Here is a 26,283-nt window from a genome sequence, read left to right on the forward strand (position 1 = left end):
AAACGGCCCTCATCGCCACCACCGATGACATCAGGCCTCTGCTGGACAACGGCGAAACCGCCCCCCTCATCCTCCTGGACCTGTCAGCCCCCTTCGACATTGTCTGCCAGCGCACCCGCCTCTACGACGCAGGAATCCGAGGCAAAGCACCGGACTGGACCACCTCCTTCCTCTCTGGCAGAACACAGAGCATCCGCCTCCCTCCCTTCCAATCCAAAGCTACCAAGATCATCTGCGGCGTACCCCAAGGATCCTCTCTCAGCCCGACGCTGTTCAACATCTACATGACACCACTCGCCCACGTCGCCAGACTGCACGACCTCAACATCATCTCCTACGCCGACGACTGATCCTCTCACTCATCAAGGACCCTCTCACCGCCAAAACCAACCTTCACGAAGGTATGAAAGCCGTCGCCGAATGGAAGAAGAACAGCCGTCTGAAGTGAACTCGGACAAGATGGAGGTCTTCATCCTCGGCTCCACGCCTTCGGCCTGGGACGACTCCTGGTGGCCGATCGCCCTAGGAGCAGCTCCAACACCCACCGACCACGCACACAACTTGGGATTCATCCTCGACTCTACACTCTCCATGACCAAGCAAGTCAACGCCATCTCATCCTCTTGTTTCAACACCCTCCGCATGTGCCAAAAGATCTACAAGTGGATCCCCACCGACACCAGAAGACGGTCACCCATGCCCTCGTCAGCAGCAGACTGGACTACGGAAACGCCCTCTATGCGGGAGCCCCGGCCAAGCTGCTGAAATGACTGCAACGCATTCAGAACGCCTCTGCCCGCCTGATCCTCGACATCCCTCGCCGCAAACACATCACACCCCACCTGAGAGACCTGCACTGGCTTCCTGTCAACAAGAGGATCACCTTCAAGTTCCTCACCCATGTACACAAAGCTCTCCACAACACCGGACCAGCATACCTCAACAAACGGATCAGCTTCTACACCCCGAAACCACCAGCTCTGCTCCGCTAACCTCGCGCTCGCCACCGTTCCCCGCATCAGGAGAGCACCCACCGGTGGCAGAACATTCTCCTACCTCGCAGCCAAGTCCTGGAACACCCTTCCCGTCCTCCTATGGCAAACCGAAGACCTAATAACCTTTAGGAGGCTACTCAAGACCTGGCTGTTCGAGCAGTAGCAGCACCCAACCCCCCCATCCCCCAGCCCTTTGAGACACTCACGGGAAAGTAACGCGCTTTACAAATGTATTGATTGATTGATTGATTTGCCCACAATGCCACCTAAGTTTGGACCCAGCCATATGCAAATCAATCTTGACCAAGCATCCTGGGACCATTTTCGAGGTATTTCACCCCTCATCAGCCAGGCTAGGTTGAATCCATTGGCACAGTGAGCAAGGGGCCCACGTCTGAACATACCTATCCCACTTAAGGTGAAAAGTGTAATTGCAACAAATGATGGATGGAATGCTGAATGATTCAAACATTCTCCCCCTGTTAAGAGAACTGGGTTAAATCCATCTTTCTTTTACGAGGGAGGACCTGGCCTGGCAGACGTGGGTCCTGTGCTCTCCATGCCACTGGAGTCAAGCTAGCCTGGCTGATGAGGGGTGAAACCCCGAAACTGGTCCTAGGATGCTTGTTTACAGTCCAGGGAGGACCCGGCCTAGCAGTTCGGGCTGGACTGTTCCCCTGGGGAGCAGGGCCAAGACTGATTTGCATATGGCTTGGTTCAAACTGGAATGGCATGGGGAGCAAAAAACTATGGATTTAGGACCAGATCTCTGTACTGGGATGAATGTTTGACCTTGTTTTGCATTCTGTTCATCAATTTTTTTGCACTTGCATGCCTCTTACCCTGACTAGGATTGTGGTTGCTGCTTGATCAAGGCTCATATCCCAGTCAACCAGTAACCCAATTTCTAACACTGTCTCACTGTCCTGGTCCCAGCATGTCAGGGCCCACAAAAGACTAATGTGATGTTCTTTGCATGTGGGTTGAAGTAGATGCTTTGAAGTGCAAGTGGGGCTGTGCACAGCTCCACTCCCATCCTGCCAGGATGGCCCATGCTGCTAATACCCAGTTCCTCTATTGTTTGGCTGTCTGTGAGGAATACACAAAGGCCAACTGTTAACTATATGTAGTCTTGTGACACAGGAACATGTTGCAGGCACCAAATAGTTAGGATGAAATAAATGCTGACTTTCTAAAGGTTTTTGTTGTGATGCGGAGTGATCTCATTGCCGTAATAGGGGCCGAGGATCAACCTTATGTATTAAAATATGTATACCCCTACATCATAAATTAATCTTCCTTTACGGTAAAAGAGACCACGTTATTACTACGTGTCTCATTCATCCATGACGATTGCTTAATATTTCATGTACTTTTACCTGCTTATCCTCACACACTTGTAACATTAAACAATGATTCATAATCCAGCATGTTTAAGAAAAAAGGTATGTACATAACCCAAACACACAAATGTAACAGTTAAACGTGCCTCTTTCTAAGGGTATCTTTACTTCAGAACACACCACAAATCAAATGTACAATGTGAGTCAATACAAACAACGTGCAGGAGTACATTTACATGAACATCACATGAAGTACATGACATACATTCAATGCAACAGTACTACATGCTACAACAGAATGACTTGTTTTTTAACATATACAAGTGTCAACATATATATTCACATGAAGTGGTCCTTGTGAGAAAGTGACCAACATAAACCACTGGATGATAAGTTCAAACTGATAGGGACCTCTTGTTACCCTCAGCATTCAGGTCCTAAATTACCATATGGGCTTAGGTGGTCGGAGATGAAATAAATCGATTTTTGGAGGTGCCAATACTCTCCAGGACTTGACCATGTCTCTACTTGTCTTTGGGAATAAATCCCTTCCGAGCGTTTCACAGTACGGAACTGGCGCTAAATAAATCAACCGAGGAAATCAGAGAAGCCGTGGATAGGGGAGGAAATGCCATCTTAATCCTCCTGGACCTATCCACGGCCTTTGATACGGTGCACCATAAGGTTCTGTTGAATAGGCTCTCGGATATCGGGGCGAGGGGTTCAGCATGGAAACTGTTACATTCCTTCCTGTCAGACAGAGTTCAGACGGTGGATCTAGATGGAAACATCTCAGAACCCTTCTCACTCCCCTGTGGGGTGCCACAAGGCTCGGCGTTGAGCCCCACGCTTTTTAACATCTAAGTGGCACCCCTGGCCAGTGTCATTCCGTCGTTTGGCTTCCAGCTCACCTCCTACGCTGATGACACACAAATTGTGTTGTTGCTGATGGAGGGAGCGGAGAGGGAGGCGGGGAGAGGTTCCACAACTGCATGAGCTCGATTTCCACCTGGATGTCGTCCTACTGTTTAAAGCTCAACTCAGCTAAATCAGAGGTGCTGCAATTTGGAAATAATCCCTGAGTCTGGACCCCAGACTGGTGGCCGGAGGACCTGGGATCATGCCCTACACTCTCTAGGAAAGCTAAGAATTTGGGAATCATGGTGGACAACAAACTTTTCATGGGAGACCAAGTGAATCAGGTAACCTCAGTATGCTTCATGGTCCTCAGAATCATTTAAAAAATCAAATTTTTTCTTTCAGCAGATAACCTAAGGACGGTCATCACTGCACTCATTATTTCCCGTCTGGACTATTGCAACGGTCTCTATATTAATGTTCAGAAACAACACATGAACAAGTTGCAATTGGCCCAGAACGCGGCAGCGAGAATGCTGACAGGAACTTCTAGGTTTGTTTCGATTAAAGAACTCAAGAAACTGCATTGGCTCCCAATCCCACTTAGATCTGCTTTAAGGCACTTTGTGTCATTTTCAAGGCTGTTAACGGGGTTGGTCCGGAATTTCTTAAAACCAGACTCACATGGTATGCTCCAAGCAGAATCTTGCGTTCCTCGCGATCCAAATTAGTCCAAACTTCCACCTTTAAGAAAATGAATTGGGGAGGTAGACGTTTTCTCTACTGTGCCTCCAAAGCCTGGAACGAACTTCCCTTCCATCTTAGAAATGTGCCAAACCTTGCTTCTTTTCGCAAGGGTTTGAAAACATGTTTTTTCTCCCTCCCTGTCTCTCCCCAGGCTGCCAGTACTCAGCGCCAGGATACCCCAGGGTAACAGTACGCTTTATAGGTACAACTAACATAACATAACATAACATAACTTATGTATATACATGAACGTGTTTTGACCTTCTCAGTGGGCCTAAAGAATTTTTTACGAAGGCCTTCCTCAGGGCAGGTTATGTACATATGCCGGACGCATGCATGAGCTTCCTGGAATCTCCATCGTAAGGGTTGTTGGGTGTGAAAAGGGATCCTCTATTTGAGGAATGATTCTTGAATTTAATAAGGTAACCCAATGTTATCCTAAGAGAGAGATAGGCTTCACAGTGGTGAAAAACAAATGTGTTAATTTGTTACTACCAGGACCTATGAAACATTATTGTACATGTCCATATGTTTAAATCCAATGCACCCTTTCCTACAGGCTGTTTAGGGCCTACCTGAGGGGTGATTTATATGAATTAAAAAGGGAGTTTTGGACGTGGCAAAAAGTGTATTTTGCCAGGTCGAATTGACGTTTAAAACTGGACACAGGCTGTAATGACAAGCCGGAGGCATGTTTAAAGGGGCTACCTAAGTGGGTCGCACAATAAATGCTACAGGCCCACTAGCAGCATTGCATTTACCAGCCCTGGCTATATGGTATACCACTTTACTAGGGATGTATAAGTAAATTAAATATACCAATCAGGTGTAAGCCAATTTTACCATGTTTTAGGGAGTGAGCACAAGCGCTTTAGCACTGGTTAACAGTGGAACAGTGCAGACAGTCCTGAGATTTTAAAAAACAGGAGGTGTGAAGGCAAAATGTTTGGGGGTGACAATGAAGACAAAGACAAATCCAACACTTTGTCACTGATTAATAGCTTTCTCTTCTCCTGCATTTGTTTTTCATGCTCTTGTTCAAAGTTAATGTCTGATGAACAAAAAGAGCTTATAACCAAATATGAGTTCCTTCCAAGGGGTGCCACCGGCACCCCGACCTCATATTAAGCACTGGTGCTATGTATCAAAATAATTGTCACATGAACTCCTAGAGTGCTGACGTCTTTGCTGAGAATGTATTAGTGAGGAGAACTTATTTTGGAAACGTGGGCTCGGCAGACTCATTCTACGAACAGTGCTTGGGTTGCACCTCGGAAATCTGCCCTGTGTACTTGGACTATATTGATATATATGTATATATATATATATATATATATATATATATATATATGCGGTATATTCTCCTTCCTGGAAAAGAGAGCAGAGACCCAGGGGAAACGTTTGGAAGCTTTATTGCAGGTATAAGGCGGATGCATTTCTGGCTGTTGTAGTGCCGTCTTCAGCGCCTAAAGCTTCCACAGGATAATGTCACTCAGCTGTGGAATCCGCCTCTCTTAAGACCCGGAGTTGCGAGTCTGCACCTCCCCCAATTGCGATGGTAACAGCACACCTGTGCAGCATCCCGCGTGGTGGGAAAGACTACATGTCCCAGAGTCCCTTGTTGGTGGGCTGATGAGATTGGTGCGGTGGGGGTGGAAAAAAAACGTGGGTTCCCTTGTGCTTGAGTGCGGATGGAAGCAGAGTGAGTCCATGAAACAAAACGAAAATGTGGTGTTTTGTTAGGCAGCTTGTATGTCCACAATGAAGCCTCCTCAGCTCCCCTATGACGCCTCAGCCACCAAATGCGGAAATCCATTAGACAGGGGCGACGAGGGCAGTGCCTGAAGCCCAGAGCGAGGCTGGAATAACCCCGCAACTGCCGTTATTCTTTCTGCATCCAGGGGCGGGTGACGGACCATCCAAATATCTTTGGTTCGACGAGAAGCTGAGAACAGCAATGCCTGTGATGTCCTAACCCAAGGTGAGGCGGGGTACTCTGCGGTGGCGTCTCAGGCTGACGCTTGAAATGTGCGGTATATTCTCCTTCCTGGAAAAGAGAGCAGAGACCCAGGGGAAACGTTTGGAAGCTTTATTGCAGGTATAAGGCGGATGCATTTCTGGCTGTTGTAGTGCCGTCTTCAGCGCCTAAAGCTTCCACAGGATAATGTCACTCAGCTGTGACATATATATATATATATATATATGTGTGTGTGTGTGTGTGTGTGTGTATATATATAGTTATATATATATATTTACACACACACATATATATATATTTGTGTGTCATTCTGTATGGATTATCCAGCAAGAATACTCACATATTAGGCTCATGCAAATTCATAACAGTGCAACTTAGAATACACTTCTATATTAATCCTTTTTCTGTATGTTCAACATGGACAGAGGTAAACGCTTGTGGCTTTGCACCTAAAAACCATGAGCAACTATACACCCATTAGGTATCCTCAGTGGCGTAGCAAGGTCAGGTGGTACCTAGTGCAGAAAATTTCTTGTCACCCCCGGCTTGACAAAACGTACAAAATATGTGTTTAAAACACATATTTTTGCCATTTTGTCAAGCCAGGGGTGATAAGTGTGATCACTGAGGGGGTGACAAAAAAGCAAAAATATGTGTTTAAAACACATATTTGTGCCATTTTGTCACCCCCTCTCAGTGATGACACCCGGGGCGGCCTGCACCCATGGCACCCCCCTTCCTACGCCCCAGGGTATCCTCAGATGGGTCTGAAAGTTCTTGTGCGCTGTCAACTCATACTATTTAATGAAACATATGCATTTCAGCCTCCTTTATACAGTACAACTACACGTATAAAAGCACACATGATGTATAAAAAAACTATTAAAATTCAGTAAAATATATGAAATTTGGTTTTTCACGTATTTGTAGCACAAGTGAGGACAAAAACGAGAGGACATTAAATGATATTCAGGGGGTTCACAGCAGTAATGAACATAGAAGACTTCTGTATTTGGAGGTGGGTGAATGAAGTGGTTCCAAAATGTATTTCTTTAGTTCTTTAGTTCACACCTGCGAAACTGTATGTAAAAAAGAAACAAGATTCTGCTCACCGCCTCCACGTTCCTCAGCTGGGCTCGGAGTTTCCCCTGCTTGATGGTTTCTCTCCAGGTTCCAAGGGCTTTCAGTTTGCAGAGCAGCTCCTCCAGCCTACAGTTCTCGTCTCGCAGGGTCTGGAGCTCTTTGTGCTAGCAAGAAGAGATGGGTGTCAGAACACAGGTACATTCATGCCACAAGGGACAGAAAGACATCTTGGAAGTGTCCCTTCCTATTGTCTCCTCTCCCATCTTCCTTATCTTCCTTCTCCCAGTCCACATGTCATGGTATTGACGTCCTTATACAGATAGGATTTACTTACCTCATTTCCTAACTTAGGGCCCTATTAGGTGGAGGGACCGTCCGCAGGGGCAGCGGCGGTCCCTCCGTGCTAATTAGGATGTGACCGCCACCCTGGCGTTCACATCCTGTATTTTTAACATTGCAGCGCCCGCCGCACTGTTAAAACTGCATGCAGTGCATTTGCATGCACAAAGCGGCAGGCACCGTGCGGTGCCTGCCGCTTTGTGCATGCAAATACAGGGGGGTACCATAGGTACCCCCCATGTGCACCCCCACCCCCCTTCACCCTGGGGGCCCGCAACGGGCCCCCAAAGAAAAGACCGTATGCCTTTTCGTGGTGGCATTGCCGCCACGGAAAGGCATATCCCACTGCATATCCTAATATGGCTGGCGGTGTCTGATAGACACAGCCACCATATTAGAGCTTGGCGGAAAAGCGGCGGACGGTTTTACCATCCGCAAATGACCCCCCTGCCATCCTAATCTGGCGGGGGGGTCTTTTCACTCACCGCAGCGGTGAATCCGCATCCTCCGGGCCGGCGGTGGCTTCCGCCGGCGCGGAGGATGCGTATTCACCGCAATCCTAATCGGGCCCTATGTCACCACCACCTCACTGGGGGTCATAAAGAGAGACTCCTCCTACCGTACTTCCTGAAAAACCAAGCACTGCAGTGGCCCTGTGGTCAAAACCAACCGGATAGTAGGGGCAGGTTTGTAGGACTTTGACGAGGAAGACTGGGACTTAGAGTAATGAAGATAACTGGTAAGTAATTGAGGCACTGCTTGTGTCAAGTTGTGATGTTTGTAATGTCAAAACCTGCTCCTTGCCAGTTTAACATCACCCCCTTGTCCTTTCTGACTATCCCTGATACCATGGCTAGAGATCCTGCATTTAACACAATACCAGTCCTTCAACAGGTGTCATCTAATGTGTGAGACATTTGGGAATATTGCCATCCTCAGCTGCAATTACCTGAACAGTGCTGTGTTTGGGATCCAGTGTTTACGAGCAGCAATACTCACAATTCAAGACTCTAGTCAACATCCTCCTTATGATGTGTATTCTCCAGAGTATTCTCCATTTCTATTGTAGTTTTCCAGAACAACCTTAGCTAATATTTTATATCCCATTATTCAGTTAAGCCCCTACTATTGAACACAAACTTCAGTTGTGGGTGATAAAGAAGTGTACCTTATAAACACCCACAGGTCCATTATCTATTTGGCTTGCATCTTATTGGACTCACAACGCCAACAAAAAATCTTATTTGCTCATTTCTGAAATTTGTTTTAAAAGCAAATGAAAAATCTTGCATATCTTAGATCAATATGACAGGAATAGGGGCGTGGCTTGCGCGCCGCTTCTACATGGCGGGTCGCGCTTGAGCTCCGTAGCGAGTTCGGCCCTTTGAGAGCTTTTCTCCGCTTCTGGCTGCCCTTCTTCGCGGAAAAGGCACACCTCTCCAGCGGAGCATGTGGGGAGTTGCATGAGACTATTTTCCTGTGATTTGGCTCACCGGACATATGAATTCCACCGCACCTTTCAACTGCGCTCGCATTCCTGACGAGCGGCCGCCATTTTCTCGCTGTTGACGTTCCTGTCATTTTTCCCTCAGAGGCGCCGCTATGGATACACTCTTGCAGCGTCGCCTGGCTTCCTAGGGTGCTCCTGTCATGAGGCTTCTTTCTGGTAACATTTGTATCTTCTTTTCCGTATTTCATTGCTGCTTGGCTGGTTTTTTTTAAGCTGCTGACGCACTGTCTTTTTTTCTCAGTGCACTTCTGCCATATAAAGAGTTGATATTTTTTCCTGCTGTTTTATTATTGTATTTCCCTGCTTTGTGCATTCCTCTGCTGCGACCATATCCTGGCACACACTACCGTGGACGTCCACTTAGTATTCTCTGTGTCATTCTGCGCACTTCCTGGGTACCTTTTTTTCTCAAGTGGTATTCTTGCAGTATTTCACCTCACAACTGCAATTATGAATCGGTCTATGACCGCCAAAGACTTAAAAGATGTGGGCTCGTCGCTGAAAAGACTCAAATCACTCTCTCCGTCGCCCGAGTCTCCTCAGGCAGACACTGCTTCAACGCTGGATACCATTTTGGCGCGCCTTAACGAGGTACATGATATTGCGCAGTCAACTAAAACTAACACAGACTTGTTACAAGTGGAGGTCTCTGCTATCAGGAATGAATTTAAAGCCCTTTCTCTTCGTGTGTCAGCCACAGAAACACGAATTAGTTCTGCCGAGGATGGTATGCACAAGCAGTCCAGATCTCTCACCCACTTGGAGCGCTCTATGGCGGCATTGCGCAGAGATCTTACTGAACAGGAGGACCGGAATCGTAGATCTAATCTGCGCATTTTTGGTGTTCCGGAGGATTCGGAGAAGGCTGCTTCTTCTATGATAGAGTTCTTATCTCAGTGGATCCCGGACACTTTACAAATCTCCTTTCACAGAGAGTTTGAGATTGAAAGAGCACACCGTGTTCCAACGTTTCGACCTAAGGCAGCTACCCAGCCAAGAGCAATTATTTTTAAGCCTCTCCGCCATCAGCACACGGAGCTGATTCTCTCTCATATGAGGAAAGTTAAACAAGTCAGCTGGGAAGGTCATCGTATCACCATTTCACAAGACTTTGCCAGAGACACAGTTATACGACGGAGGGGCTTCCTAAATCTGCGGAAACGTCTGTCTGAAATGGGAATTCCTTTTTCTTTTGCTGGTCCTTCAAAATTTCGCATCACGTATAAAGGTCGCACTAGAATCTTCGATGAACCTGCGGACTTGGCTACATTCCTGGACAACCAGTTGGAGATAGAGATGGAAATCCAAAGAGCAACCTCGCAATCTCCTGGTTCTTCGGGAACATGAACTGTTTCTTGTTTGTTTTTGGTTGTTTCTGTCTGAAAGCCTGCTTCTGTTCTCTTTCTTGTTGACTTCTTTGATGGTCCCTCCTTCTTGCTTTCTTTGTGCTTACTCTGGTCTTCTTTTTCTTCAAGTTAATCTCGATTTTCTCTCTTCTTCGTATGTTTCTTTTTCGGTGGGAACACTTTTTGGCTCTCAACTGTTTTCTGTCTATTTCTCTTTTTATGTGTGACCACTTTTTCTTTCTCCACTGGTTGTTTCTTTTGTACTCTACTCATATCCACATTCTCGCTTTGTTCGTTTCTTCACTGTCGCCATTTTCTTTGTTCGTTCTTCACTGTCGCCATGTCTCCATGTCTGCTCCCTTACATTCCTACTTTCTCCCTTCTATATTCTGACTTTTTTATTCTTTTCCTCTACAGTTCTGCCTTTCCTCATTTATTTTGTTATTTTTTACAATGAGTATATTATATGCCTTGCATTTATCTACTGTTTAGTTTGTACCTTCTATAATTATTGTGTTAGTACTTATTTTACTAATCTTATTCATTATACATTTATCTACTGCTATGCAATTGGTATTTTATGTTTGGAGTGGTTCTCTTCAATATTAGGGTTGCTATTTATTTCTCTTATGCCTTTCTTTCTCTTCTCTCTCTCTGCTATTCATTTACGGTGCTGTTTGCCTTTTTCTTTTTTGACAGCTCCTTTCTCATGCATCTCTTTTTTCTTACTTCTGTATTTCCACTTCATAGTTCTGACATATGCTGTTAGAGGTTGTTCTTTACATATGTGGTTTGCTTTACGATATATATTCTCTTCACTTCAATTTTATATACTATTCAGACTCTTTCTCACATGAGTTTTTATTGATACATACTCTATTATTGTACGTATTCTAGCTAGCTTGTTTGCTAAGGTTTTTTTTTTTTTTTTTTTACCCTACACTGCAATGTAGCACTCTTTCCTTCTCAATTTTTTTTTTCTTTACATTGTGACAATGTCGATCAATAATACTTGTTCCTGGTTACCAGTTCTATTGTTCATGCTATCAGCTGTTATAATCTAAAATTGGGCTACTGTTTTTACCCACTGTTGCTCCCTGTACGGGTCCCTCGCTCGCTTTTTCCACGTTCCCCCTTGCATGATGTTGGTCTTTTTTAGACCTTCCCTCCTACCTCTTTTCTTTCTCATTTCTATTCTCCTGTCATCTCTTTTCTCTCTTTTTTTCTCTTGGTTCTCCCACAGGCACGCTCTTACTGTTTTTCTCTTGTTTTATGGTTGGTCCCTTGTTTGTAGGTCGTATTTTCTCTTTCTACTATCAGTATCGTCTTCTGCTTATCCATCTCTATCTACATGCCAGGCTTGAATGTGTTATCCCTCAATGTTAAGGGTTTGAACCATCCGGTGAAGAGGTCGAAAATTTTGGATTATTGTAAGTCTCTTTCTGCAGATTTGGTTCTTTTTCAAGAGTCCAAGCTCACTAATAGAGAAGCCTTGTTTCTGAAGAAAGATTGGGTTTCGGATGTTTCTTGCTCTGATGCCTCTGGCAAACGTAATGGGGTTGTTACTCTAATCTCGAGGACCTCTGGTTTATTGATAATTTCTTCTACTCACGATTCGGAGGGTCGGTGGCTGTTATCTAAATTGTCGGATGGTCAGCACGATCTATATGTTATGAATATCTATGCTCCAAACGCTGATGATCCCACTTTTTGGAAATCCATTACCACCACTCTGAATAACACCCCCCATGCTGGTAGTCTCATTGTTGGTGGCGACTTTAATTTGCCGATGGACCCTCTCTTAGATAGGAATTCTTCATTTCAGTTTCGTCCTCCAAAATCCCACAAACAAATGCTTAACATGTGTTCCATTTCGCACCTTCAGGATATCTGGCGTCTTCACAATCCCACTGGTAGTGACTTCTCTTTCTTCTCTTCCCCTCATTCTTCCTTCTCTCGTATTGATTATCTCCTCGTTCACTCTTCTCTTGTCTCCTCTTCTTCTGATCCGATTATACACCCTATTGTGATCTCTGATCATGCTGCGGTCAGCTTCACGCTCTCATCCTTTGTCCCTAAACCGCGTTCTCGCTCATGGCGATTAAATACTGAAGTGCTATATGACTCTTCCCAGGTTGCTGAATTTTCTACAGATATAGATACGTTTTTCCGTGAAAATGAAGGCTCTGTTTCTTCCCCCATAGTTTTATGGGACTCTTTTAAATGCACGTTTCGGGGTCAAGTTATCAAATGTATGTCCAAGCGTAACTCATCGATCAGACAGGAACTTACAGATTTATCTTCTGAAATTAAAACTCTTGAAGCCTCCTTCCGCCATTCTAGGGATCCGTCTTACTTACAACAATTGAAATGCCTAAAGTACAAATATAATACAATTGTTACTAAAAGGGCCCATATTGGGGTCCAAGCTCAAAAGTCCAAGAAGCTACTATTGAAGAATAGGGCTGGGAAACTTTTGGCGGCTACCTTAAAATTTCAAGACTGTTCTTTTAAGTCCTCGCAAATCTCTTCTATTACGGATCGCACCGGATCTAAAAAATTCCAAACAGAAGACATCCTTGAAGTGTTTCGCGACTTCTATGATAAATTATATACTCCTTCTAACCAATCCTCTTTTGACCAATGTCAAGAGTTTTTACAAACAATTCCGATTCAGTCAGTCTCTGAGGAGGATCGTTCTATTCTCAATGACCCTATCTCTTCTGAAGAAATAGTGACTGCGATTAAGGCCACCCGTTCTGGCAAAGCCCCTGGCCCTGATGGCTATCCAATATTATTTTATAAAACATTCCTTCCTTCACTTGTCCCTAGGTTACAATCGGTCTTTAATTCTTTTGTTAAGGATGGCTCTGTTTCTGGTTCGGCTGCTGAAGCCACCATTGTTGTGATCCCGAAAGAGGGGAAAGATCATTCGGATCCTAAAAACTTCCGTCCTATTTCCCTCCTAAATATGGAAGCAAAGATTTTTGCTAAAATCCTAGCTAAACGGTTAGAATCTTTTATTCCCCATCTGGTGCATCCTTCCCAAACTGGTTTTGTAAAAGGTCGTCTTGCAAGGGATAATGTACGCACTTTTTGTCATATTATCGGTGCTGCCAAGCGATCGCCTCTCCCTGCTGCGGCCTTGGCCCTCGATGCGGAAAAGGCCTTCGACAAGGTCTCTTGGCCATTCCTTCGAGCTGTCTTATGTGCGCATAACCTCGGAGACTCTTTCATTAAAATGGTAATGTCCCTATATTCCCAACCTAAAGCTAACATTAGAGTTAATGGTGCTACGTCTTCGTTTTTTAATCTTCGTCAGGGCACGAGACAGGGATGTCCCTTGTCCCCTCTCTTATTTTTATTGTCTATTGATCCTCTTCTTCGACTGATTGACTTACACCCTGATATAAAAGGTTTTTCTTTTGGCTCTCATTGTCTTAAAACTGCCGCTTACGCGGACGACGTGCTAATTTTCTCGGATGATATCGCCTTGGCCATCCCTGCTATCTCTGACACCATCTCCTTGTTTTCTGCGGTCTCGGGATACACCCTAAATAAAGATAAGACGGAGATGTTCCCTTTAAATGCTTACTGTTTTCCTGCTCATATGGGTTTGGCTGGTTTTAAGTGGCAATCTCAACATCTCAAGTACCTGGGAATCTATTTCTGCTCTACTCTTCATGCCAATGTGGTTTATAATGAATCCCAGACTCTCCTCAAAGTGCGTACTCTCTTGGATACATGGTCTCCAAAACATATCTCATGGTGGGGTCGCTTACAAACTCTAAAAATGATGATCACGCCGATTATTAATTTTGTTTCCTCCATGCTCCCGATTAAATTGTCTGACTCCTTCTTTCGGGAACTTGATGCTCTAACATCTAAATTCCTTTGGAATGGCAAACGTGCTCGTATAGCATACAAATATTTGCGTCGACCCTGCGATATGGGAGGGTGCAACTTTCCTGATTGGGAGAAATATCAAACAGCTTTCTTGACATCTCAGGGTGCGTTGTGGTTCGCTACTCCAACACGTCATGTTCCCTCTTGGTTGCTCATAGAACAACATTTGGCTTCGCCTTTACCTACTGCCTCTTTTTGTACTACATCGTCTTTGCATATCCTGTTTTCCCGTTCTATTATTCTTGATACAATTGCTGCGGTCAAGAAATTAGATAGGAGGGCGGCCATTCCACTGCATAAAACTAGATGGTCTTCTCTTTGGAGAAACTCCAAAATCAAACTTACTATTTCTCCCGCCCTCATGGATTATTGGGCAGCAAAGGGTATCTCTCTTGTTCAGCATCTGTATAGTGACTCTGGAGACCCCTTCCCGTTTTCTTCCTTAGCTCAAAAACACTCTTTGACAAATCTCGACTTTTATACCTTTCTTAAACTCAAGGTTGCCGTCTCTAAAGCCCGTCTTCACCCATCCTCCTCCACCATTTCGCTTTTCCACATCTGGATCAAATCTGGTCATGTTGCCTCTAAAATATATAAATTTCTGTCCTCTACTTCGCTTCCTGATCAGACGGTTGCACAACAAAAATGGTCACGTCATTTTGACCATAACATCACGGACCATATCTCATCCGAAGCTTGGCAATCCATTGGTAAATTAGCTCTCCGTAATAAAATAGCTCCCTCCCTTATGCAATCGAAGTTTTTCTCGATTAATCTCCTCCATTGGACGCCTGTACGTCTTCATTCGCTCAACCTTAAAGATGATGATCTCTGCTGGAGCTGTGGTCTGGAGGCCGGTGATTTTCCCCATATGTTTTATCACTGCTCCTTACTTAAACCTTTTTGGGAACTCATTCAGCAACATTTATCTCTTATTTTTAGCATTGACCTCCAGCTCTCCTTTCCCTTAGTCGTATTAGGTCCCCTGGCTGCTCCGACCCCTCTCCCCTTGGATCCTTTGGAATTACAGTTACTAGATCTTCTCTTGACTGTAGCGGTTAAAATCATTCTTATGGAATGGAAATCCTTTTCGTCTGTCTCGTACCATACGTGGTGGGCGTGGATCTCCTTTTTACGAAGTGCCCACACCTCAGTTGATCTAGCACACCTTACGCCTTCCATTTCAAAAGGGGTTTGGACGGCTTTGGATGAATATATGACACTCTCCTCGAAAGGGTTAGTTCCTCAGTTCCCTGTTGATGTGTCTGTCTAGCTATTATCTGTTTTGTGTTCTAGATTGGGTTAGTCCTGTGGGAATCCTTCTCTTTCTTATTTCTGCTTTCCTGTCCTCTCTTCCCTTTCATCTTTTCTGCTATTATCTTCTTTACTTTTCTGCTTCTCTTTCTCTTTTTCTATGTCCTCCCTTGTCCCCATTCCCAAATCAGAAAGTGATATGGTTGGCCTTGGCTTGTGGAAGACCTATATGGGATCGATCCTCTATTTCTCATCGATTGTCTTTTTTTTACTCTGATTTCCGGATAGTTTCCTCACTTCCCAAGTGGAGCGCATGTTTGTATTTCTTTCAGCTTTTGGCCGAATGTATCACTTATAATGTATTTGGATTTACTATGTGCATAATTTTCTTTCTCAATAAAATCTCCTTGAAATGAAAAAAAAAAAAAAATATGACAGGAATATGCATTTCACAGCGAGTCACTGTGGATTAAGCATAATACTGCTCAGTGAGGCCACAACTTTGTCAATAATTTCTATTCTATTTTGTACCAAGCATATCAATTTGAAAACACTGTATACCAGCTAGAAGAGGCTTTCGTACAAGGAATCTCATGCATATAACCTGGGAAATAAAACAATGGTACCACCTCCTATAAAATCAACACAATAAAAGAAAAATGATTTTCTAGGTTTAACAATTGTAAGAAGAAAGAATAATAATCCAAGAATGGGCAAAGGAACATGATTGTATCTCACTGGACAAAGGTTATAGCTCAGGTTGCAACTTCACCAGAAAGTAGATTCCCTAGTTAGGCCACTCTCAGAAAAGAGAATAATCACATGGTCAACTACCACTTACTTCATCATCCCTTGGCATTCCTGCACCTTTGATACTGAAACACAGGTTCCATCCCCTTTAGATAGGCATCCCATTATTCAAGCTTTTTTCCCTTTTTATAGAATCCTACCAACTTTGCCTTCTGAAAGGGCTCCTATGCACTTTTCACATCCTGTTGTTTTGGTGTTCTTGACTTTTTTCTTTTGGTTTGTTCAATTCAAGCTGAGAGGGTGTGACTCGTTCAAGAGGAGTATCACAGAAGTATGTGGGGATTAAACTTATTTTCTTTTACTTCTTTTTTTTAGTTCCCGGCGTGTGGGCCATTAAAAATGTGTACCACACAATTGTTGTTAGTAACTTGTGGTGTAAGGGCCCACATATGGAATTCATCTTTTAGCCGTGCAGTGCATGTGTTCATGTATACAACATCATTTCAGATGGTCTTTCTGAGCTCTTTTGTAATGCGAAGGCATGCATGTTTATTATGATTATTTTAGTGGTGCAGCGGCCTTTGAAGCAATTGATAATCTGATAAACGATTTTTGAGGCACAAGGCCCGCATATTAGAATGTTTGAAAAGTGTGGAGAGATTGGCTTTAGTTCATGGAGACCACAAATTAAGGTTTTTGTCTGTCTTATGCGGACATAAAATGGCTGGAGCATGGGACTGCAATTAGGAACACAGTTTCATTATCAGTCTAATTTTCCCTGAAAGAAGTAGAGTGGGATGAACTTCTTTCCTATTAAAGAGCCAAAGCACACTAAACAGCTATCTTTGTGGTCGTGGAATTTAGTGGAGCAGAGATTGCCTATGTTAGTAAATAAAAACATTGTATGTAGTATGTTATAAATAGAAGGAAACTGTATAAGGAATCTTTCCTTTGCATTTTGAAAGTGTCAGTGTTTTTTAGAATGCTTACAAAGGACACAGAATAAGACAATAGGAATTGTTTTCAGGCATATTTCTGGGACTCTTATTAAGAGACTTTACGAGGTATTTAGGGAACTAGACCTCAAATGTTTTTGTCATTCCTTGGGAAGCACACACACAAGCAATAATATACTTTGTCTCCTTATTCTAGAGAAGAGCAGAGACATGGAGAAATTAAACATGGTCCCAGAGGCCAGCAGTTACTACCTGTGTTCAGAGATACATTCAGGAGATGGTCAAATCTATTTCTAATTCTTGGAACACTGAGCAGGCTCTCTTGCTTCTTACCCTGACTCTCCAAGTTCCTCTTTGGATTCACCTTTTTCAGTGTCTTCCACAGAGTTTAATTGTTGATCTATACCTGGCAAAAAGAGTCAAAAAGCAATTATTGAGCCTGCATTGGTATCTAACCCAGCTGATATAAAAACTGATCTCTCTTAGAAAACCATGTGCTATATTTAGTCTTTTAATGAGGGCTGAGATATACCCTCTGTGTGCTTCTCAATCCTTAGTAAAGGATTTTAGTCAATCCATGAGGGTGAAGATTGTTCTCCTGCTCTTCTGATATAATGTTTGATGGTGTCAAGAGGTGTGATTTCAACAAAACATCTATGGTTGAAAGGCTGGAAGGAGGATATAGACATAAAGCATGTTTGCTGAGGATGCCTTTGACATGGAACACATTTTTTGATGAGGAACTAAAAGCAGTTCTATATAGATCCTTTAAGAATCAAAAGGATACTCAATGATTCTAGTATCATCCCAGATATTTTGATTTTTATGAAAACAAATGAATGATCAAGTCGCTAGCAATGTGATCAAATGGCAAATCATATTTATTTTCAAGCCGGAGGAAGCCAGCTACCACAGTTAATGATAATGATTGATAGTTGTCTTAAATCTGCTGGGATTCTCTAGAAGTCAGATCCAGGAGGATGCAGCCTGTCTTTTTTTTTTAAAGATATTTGTAGAAATACAGTAATCTACAACTCAGTTATAGATGTAGTGTCAGAAGGGTATACAATACATTGTACATGAATGAGTCATGATTCAAGTGCTATTAGAATTTGTTGACCATAAGACAAGAGAAATTCTCTGACCTTATGAAAAAACAAAGTCACTGATTTGAAAGAAACCCATACATTCAGTACCCTATCACAATGAAGATCAGGATGGTCCTCAATAGTGTGTTTTTGCTCACCAAAAGTTTGGGAATGTTCATACTGGAAATAGAGTTAAAAGTTGTAAATCATTTCAATAATTTTGTGACTTCAATCTACTTCAAAATGAAAACCCAACTTCAAATTCTGCCATTGTTGTATCACACAGATCATTCCTAATGTCAACAGACCTTCAGGATGCAGATCTTCACATTCCAATCTTTGCAGATGGGATGTGACTTTGGTTTAGCTGCCTCTACTTTGAAATTACACTCAACAGCAGTTTTAGATCCTTTGAAACAATTAATTATCAATAGAATACATAATCCTGTCTATTGAACGGAATGTCATTTTTGAGGCCAAAAGTAAAAGATCTTTCTCCCGCTTTTGATCTTCCAGTTGACTTAAAATGTTAGAGCCTCATTGTGGGTATTCTCGTCAGGCGCAATAACAATTGCTTGCATGTTAGGAAAATGAGGCTCCTTTAAATGACTTCACATTCCGATCAGAAAGAATCAACAAACATCCCTGAGGTTTTGTACAGAAGATCAACATTGGCAATTTCAGGTTCTCCTATTTGGGCTGTGAGCATCACCTTGAGATTTCCCAAAGGCTATCTTACATGCAGATGGAATTCAAGAACAGCTATACTTAGACAATATGTTGGTTCACTTGCCTTCTAGTGATCAGGCTCTCAAGGATTTTTAAATGACGGTTCTACTTCTCCAGAATCATGTTTTTTGATCAACAAAAAAAGTTCATATATAATCTACTCCGAATCTACATTGGATGGAGGTGTGGTTTTATATGGATGTTGGAGTGGTGTTCATTCGTCCTGACAGGGCGTGCATACTTCACCAGAGATTCTTCCAGCTGCTCCAAAACAAATTGGCTAAGGCAAAGGAACGACTTCAAGTATAGTAAGGTATCTTGAGCAATATTCTGGAGGTTCAAGTATTCGTTTATTTTTTGCACTGAGGATATTACAACTATTTTACTTGTTTTATTTGTGTACTTTTCTATGCAGCATGCTTCTTTGTGGTAGGTTAGGCAGAACTTCTCTCTGGTAATGCATATCCTACGGTTTTGGGTTCTAGTATAAGAAAATATTAACAAAACGATTCTGGTTACTCAGAAAATTAACTGTTTTCTGCTGCAGTGGTTGAACATGAACAATATTGCAGTAGGGATTTCACTTTTATCTCAGGGTCCAGTGATAATAAGTATGGATGCCAGAGCAGGATAGAATGGGAGGACACACTACAGACAATCCCAGCTCTAGAAATGTAATCATGTGCTTTGATAAGACATTCCTCCTATTGGAGGAAAAAGAGAGCAGCCTGGGAAGCTATTTGGGCTTTATACCTTTGCATTCAGCAAGTCTATTTGGTAGTACAAACAGACAATTATAACAACCAAGCTTTATTTAAAGTTTCAGTTTAGGATGGGATTCCAGTCCAGTTAACATTTTAGATCCTGTCATCGAGAAAGCATCATCTACCATCTTTCAGAGCAGTTTATATCATGGAGATAACTTAAAGGAAAGAAGCTTGAGTTGAGTGTTTTCTTTATCTTAGAATGTCCTTCTGGTGTTCCCGGTATTCCAGGAAATGTGTCAAAAGGTTCAGATTCCTAACAGTAGAACTGTTTGACAATCATCACAACAATCTAATTCCTTGGTTTTTCTCAAGGTTTCTAGAGCTACAGGTGATTGGAATGGATGCTCTACTCAGTCCATGACCAGAGGAACAACTGCATGTATTTCCCCTGATTCCTTTTGCTCCAAAAATGTTGGCAAACATCTAGAGGGACAGGGCTCAAGGGGTAGCAGACCTCTTTGTTGCCCAAGGAGGGTGTAGTTTCGTTTTCTCCAGAGCTGGACAGCAGCAGAGGACTGGTTGATTCCAATGAACCCTTGCCCTCTACATCTGTAGGTGTTGGTATGGATGTTGAGAGGAGAGGGATTTTGAATTTAGATTTACAATTAATCGGTCAGTTCATTCTTCCAGAACAGAATGTACCACAAACATCTATGATCATCTTCGGGCATTTTTATCCAAATCGTACACACCACGAGAACTAGTTGTGGATCATTGTGCTCCGGAGTTAAACTTACAATCTTTGCAGGAGGGATTTGATTTCAGTTTAGATGGATTTCCTTTGAAATTACATAGTATCAATAGAATAGAAAATCTAATTTAATTTAATTTCAATATAATGGCCAAAGTAAAATATCTTGTTCCAGCTTGGGATTTTCCACTTGACTTTCTTCACCTTTTAAGGTTTTAAAAAAGGTATCAGAAAAATATCTACCATTAAAGGTATTTTTTTTAGCAGTAATGAAGACAGCTCACCAGGAAGGAGAATTAGGCTCCATTAACTGTCCTCCTTCTTACTTGAGAACCTTAGAAGACCGTTAGGTTTTGCAGTTGGGTGCCAGAAAAGATAAATTCTCTTTTCTGAGGGAACATGAAGGTATTCTCGAAGGTTTGTGTCTAATCAAAGATTTGATCATGAAAAGCAATTAAAATCCCTAGATATAGCAAGAGCAGTAAAGATTTACTGCAACAGGTCTTTTGAATATGGACAAATGTGCAATCATTTTTGGTCATTTTGGCACACCAACAACATGTCCTCAATTTCTACTTTGGGCCATTGGATGAAAACAGTAATTTATTTGGCTTATGCTAAGGCTGGTTTTGAGTTTCTAGGTTCCAGTCAGGCATGATCTACTCTGAGAAGAATTGTGAGGTCCCATGATGTCAGAGATCTGCAAGGCTGCCAACTGGGCTAACTCTGCCACCTTTATTACACATTATAGAATAGGTGAAGCACAAAGGTCCGAGATGATTTTTAGTTAAAGCGTGTTGACAGAAACTGAACTAGTAGATCCGTAACTGACCTTTGTCTTTTTTTGTCATTGATTTTCTCAACACTAATAATGGAAAAGTAAAGATAAAATGAGTTCATTGCTTGTGATGTGTAGCGTGTCTCATATTTTTCTTGTTTAGTTTCAATGTTTATTATTAGAATTATTTGAACATCAAAAATTTAAGTGGGCAAACCCACCAGACATATGTAGAAATAAACAATCCCCCTCACCTATACACCTCCTTGAGTCATCTCCTGTTTTGGACTCTATTCGAGCCAATTGCATTTTACTCCTCAACAGCTCATGATTCTAGTCTGTGTCCAATGGCGATTAATCTTATCAAAAAGTCAGAGGGCCTGTAGCATACATTCCAACATTTTAGAAGAAGAAAGTGGGAAATAACAAAATAATAACTGGGAGAAAGTATTTCCTTCATTGACTTCTATTGAAGCAGAGGCAATTTTAGGCGGGAGACACCCAAAATAAGGCCCATTTTTTTACTTTAAAAATCGTGAGTCTCCTGCCTGTATCGGGTCTATTAGCACGTATACTGTAGCCTGCTCGGTAACGTTAGGCCTCCACTACCAATATTGAAGAATGAAAGGACTGGTTATACATTTTTGTAAATATGAGTGTTTCATGTTTTAAGTCCTATGCTATTTGTTCATTAGCAAGCAATTGTCACAGTCTCTGAAGCCAAAGTTCCACAGTATGGATCATATCTGTGCCCCATAGTACCAAGATTGTTTGTTTGGCTGCCAATAGTAAGTGAAAGGCTCAATTTCCCCTAGTTGAGGGAAGGGGATATGCACCCTCTATCGAGGATCCCTGAATAACAGAAACTGCGCTCTTGTCAAGGTCCATGTTCTTTATTTCTGTTATGATGGCTAGTATTGACGGCCAGAAGCCTTCAAATTTGGGAGGGACATGTAATATAGTGCCTGGGTCTCTGCATTGTCTCTAGTAGCATCCCAATCACATTTTTCCATAGTATTTAGACTTGTGGAAGTGTAGTTCCCTCTATACACAATTTTATAAAGTGTTTCTCTAACCTGTATATGTTGTTTCTGATCTAGTTGGGCAGCCAAATCTCTTTCTCAGCAAGTTCGATATGAAAGTGTTGAGTTACGACTTTGAAGAAACTTCTCCAAAGTAGTGAGTGGACATATTGCTGACTCTCTAACTTGTGATTGGGAGACCCAGTGTCTCCGTTGAGGGTAATGATATCTTTATCCAGCACCCAGGTGGCGGTTTTAATTTCCTCAAATGAAAATAATATTATCTTGTGTTAGAGCCAACAGCATTCCCGGCTATCCAATCTGGGAAGTGCTGCCTGTCAAGTCCCAGGGAGAAATCTGCTATGCCGACCACTAGGCTTATAAGTGAGGGGTGTGCGGTGTAAACCTTGTGTCAAGTTAAGCAGTCCCAGGTTTTTAAGTGACTGTATAGATTACGGCATCTTTTTTTTAAAAACAGATTTTATTGTGTGAACTCACATGGTATGCACATCTCTGTCACCCAAAGACAAATGCCAACATCACTGTATCAGCTGTATCTATAGTCACATTTATAACAATGAACATCTCCCCTCTTAAAGAGATAGTACCACAGGATGTAATGAAACATGCAACCCCTCCACCCTCTCCCCCCTCCCTCGCCCTCCCTGCGTGCAAGTTTAGTTCACCCACCTGTCGCATAGCATAGGAAAACATTATCATGCCATGTATGGTCCATACCAACTGCCACTGTTCATAGTCTGTGTCCTCATGTCGTCAGGAGGGTGTCCTCCTCAGGTGGCGGGTCTAGGTCCAGACCCCGGTAGTCCGCCCACCGTTTCCAGATTTTAAAATGCTTCCGGGGACAGCCCCTCGCCAGGATTACTGGTTGTTCCAGGCCCATGCAGTAATCCATTCCATTCTTCCAAGCTGTGAGTGGCGGGGCCTGGGGGACCTTCCATGCTCTCGCAATATCCCATTTGGCCAGTGTAAGTCCTAACAACAGTAAGTGGCGTTTATACCTGTTTCCCCAGACCCCAGCCATGACATGCAGCAGTGCAAGTTTGGGGTCCCTCTGTATCTTCCAGGCTAAGACCTCATCTAGGCAACGATGGACCCCATCCCAGAACCTTCGCAATGATGTGCAGTCCCAAACCGTGTGTAGTAACGTACCAACCTCTAGCCCACAGCGAAGGCAGTCGGGGGACGCCACTAGTCCCGCCTTCCACAGCCGCTATCTGGTGTAATATGTGCGGTGCAGGTATCTGAACTGGACTAGTCGCAGGCGCGTAGATATGGCCGCTCCTCTGGGGCTTTCGAGGGCCTCAACCCAATCCTCCTCATCCAAGTCCCTGACGTCCCGCTCCCAGTGGGCCCTAAGGCCACCCAAATCTGAGGAGCAGTGCCGCACCAACGTCTGATAGATACGCGAAAGTTTTTTATTTGGCAGTTCGCCCATGAAGATTTTCGCTTCGATGGGACTGAATTCAGGGATCTGCTCCAGGCCAACCAGGGAGGGTGCCAGGGCATGGCAGAATTGGAGATATTTATAGAACTGGGTGCGGGGCATCCCGAAGTCCTCCTGTAGGTTTGCGAAGGATTTAAGAGTATCACCAGACAAATCGTCGCCCAGGGTGGAAATGCCAATGGCGTCCCAGCCCCCGAAGCCCATCAAGGCATCCAACTGCGGGAACCTTCCATTGCGCCAGAGGGGGGTCTCCAGAGTAAGGATATTCCACCATCCCGTCCGCCTCAACGCTTGCCTCCACACGTGGAAAACCACCTGCGTAGCTGACGGGAGGGACCTCCGAAGGGGTGCCGCATACAACAGCGTATGCACGGACGCCGAGCCCATTAAGTGTCTCTCAACGGCGTAAGCCGGGTCTCCCCGATCGCCATACCACCAGTCATTTAAAACCAGAAGATGCGCCGCCTGATAATACGAAAGCACGTCCGATGTGGCCAAGCCACCGGTGTAGGTTGACAGAAAACATGTCCGTAGAGCCACCCGAGCCACGCCCCCTTCCCACAAAAATCCGCTCAGAGCTGAGTTAAGCTGCCGGAACCAGCGGGGGGGAAGCACATGGGGATGGTTCTGTAGCTGGTACACCAGGCGTGGCAGCGACACAATTTTAAAAATTGCAGACCGACCGAGAATAGATAGCGACATCCGCGCCCAGACCTTCAGGTCCTCGCGTACCCGATCCCACATCGGAGTGATATTGCGCTCCCGGGATATAGCAGCATCTTCAGATAAGAAGACTCCCAGGTACTTCACCCCATCCGTCGCCAACCGAAGGCCCGATGTCCAGTCCCCAACGCTCTGCCGTCCACCCAGCAGCCAAAGCGTGGATTTGCCCAGATTCATGTACAGGCCGGAGGTCTCACCAAAGATCTGCAAAATGCGCAGCAGTCGCGGCCCGGTACGGTCCAGGGCAGTGAGAAAAAACAGGACATCGTCAGCATACAACGCTATTTTGTTGGTAAGACCTGGCGCCCATCGGAATCCTTTGAGTTGAGCATCAATGCGAACCCATGCCGCGAGAGGCTCCATGGCGAGCGCGAACAGGTATGGGGAGAGGGGACAGCCCTGTCGCGTCCCCCTCTGGACCGGGAACGAGTGAGATACCGCGCCTCTGACACGCACCGATGCCGTAAGACCAGTATAAAGCAAGTGGACATACGCCAGGAAGCGTGGGCCGAGATTCAGGCTGCTCAGCAGGGCAAAGAGATACGTCCAGCTGAGGGAATCGAATGCCCTGTCCATATCTGCCAGGAACAGCGCGGCCGGCTCGCCCAATCCTCTCCAAGCTGATACCGCCACCTGTGCCCGTCTGATGTTGTGGCGGGTGGCCCGCTGCGGCATAAACCCGGCCTGATCCGGATGTATCAAGTCTGTGATATGCGGCTTGAGCCTGGTGGCAAGGGCCTTCGCCAAGATCTTGGCTTCGGTATTTAGGAGTGATATTGGGCGGTAGGACGCATGACTCTCCGGGGGTCTCCCAGGCTTCAGAAACACCACTACCTCGGCATGGCGCCAATCCCATGGGAGTGACCCACTCTCGCATGAGTCTTCAACGACTGGCCGAAGAAGCGGGCCCAGCTGAACCGAAGACCTCCGGAAGAATTCACTGGGGAATCCATTGGGACCCGGCGCCTTGCCCGGGTTTAGTTTGCCCAGGGCGGCACCCAACTCTTCGTCAGTCAGAGGCTGATCCAGCAGGTCCCTAACCTCATCTGAGATGGCTTTCGGCGGGAGATCGTCAATAAAGCGCTGAACAAGATCTGTCTCCAAACACTCATGGGGGGCATAAAGAGACTCATAATACCCGGCGAAACTCTCCGCAATCTCCACTGGATCTAACATGGGCTCCCCCTCAGGGGTCACCATCCGTGGTAACGGCTGGGCATGCATGATTCCCTGGCAAAGACGGTGCAGCATTTTGCAGGACTTGTCGCCCCACTGGTAGACCCGACTGCGGGTAGCCAACCAGGCCTGCCTCGCCTCGTCCATCAAAACCGACACGTGTTGTTGTTGCGCTAGCACCAGCTGTCGCCGTGCCGGCCCGCCATCCACCTCTCACAGCTTTTGTCTACAACATCGTTCCAGTCCCCCTCCACAACAGACAGGGAGTCAGGCACCTCAACCCACAGGGATATGATCTTTTCAACCAGTGGCCACTGAAGTGGCGGAGGGGCATAGACGCTACCAAAAGTCACTCCGTCTCCGCCTATCTCCCCCTGCACCACCACGTATATACCTTGTGTGTCTGTCCAGGTGCGCTTATGAATGTATGGTACCCTGCGGTGTATCAGGATCGCCACCCCCGTGAGCCTCTCGTAAAGCCGGAGTGAAACGTCTGTGTGTAACCTGAACGCTGCAGGCATAGTGCTTTGGTGCCTAGCAAATGGGTTTCCTGCAACAGAAGAACATCCACGCCCACCCTTTTGGCATATTGAAACACAGCACCCCGCTTAACTTTGTCTAGCATCCCTCTCACATTCCAGCTCATGACTCGTAGTGACCTGGGGCCTACCCGCCCTCCCTCCCTAACAGTGGACAGTCGAGCAGTATAACGAGTACAGTACTAGAAGTTCCAGCATCCAGCCAGCATGGTACATGGCAAACAGCAGGCAACAGAGCGC

At 44.5% G+C, this 26,283-nt stretch overlaps 1 protein-coding gene across 1 annotated transcript in view; it reads right to left on the reverse strand.

Moving 5' to 3' along the window:
- LOC144762518 (uncharacterized) overlaps positions 1-26,283 on the reverse strand; it is a 709,614-nt gene that overhangs the window by 216,446 nt on the left and 466,885 nt on the right. The window contains exon 36 of the mRNA XM_078647742.1: positions 7,034-7,168. Coding sequence (XP_078503868.1) covers positions 7,034-7,168 — 135 coding nt within the window. The remainder of the gene's footprint in view (positions 1-7,033; positions 7,169-26,283) is intronic.

Source organism: Lissotriton helveticus, chromosome 6 (genome assembly GCF_964261635.1).
Source record: "Lissotriton helveticus chromosome 6, aLisHel1.1, whole genome shotgun sequence".
Taxonomy (NCBI): domain Eukaryota; kingdom Metazoa; phylum Chordata; class Amphibia; order Caudata; family Salamandridae; genus Lissotriton; species Lissotriton helveticus.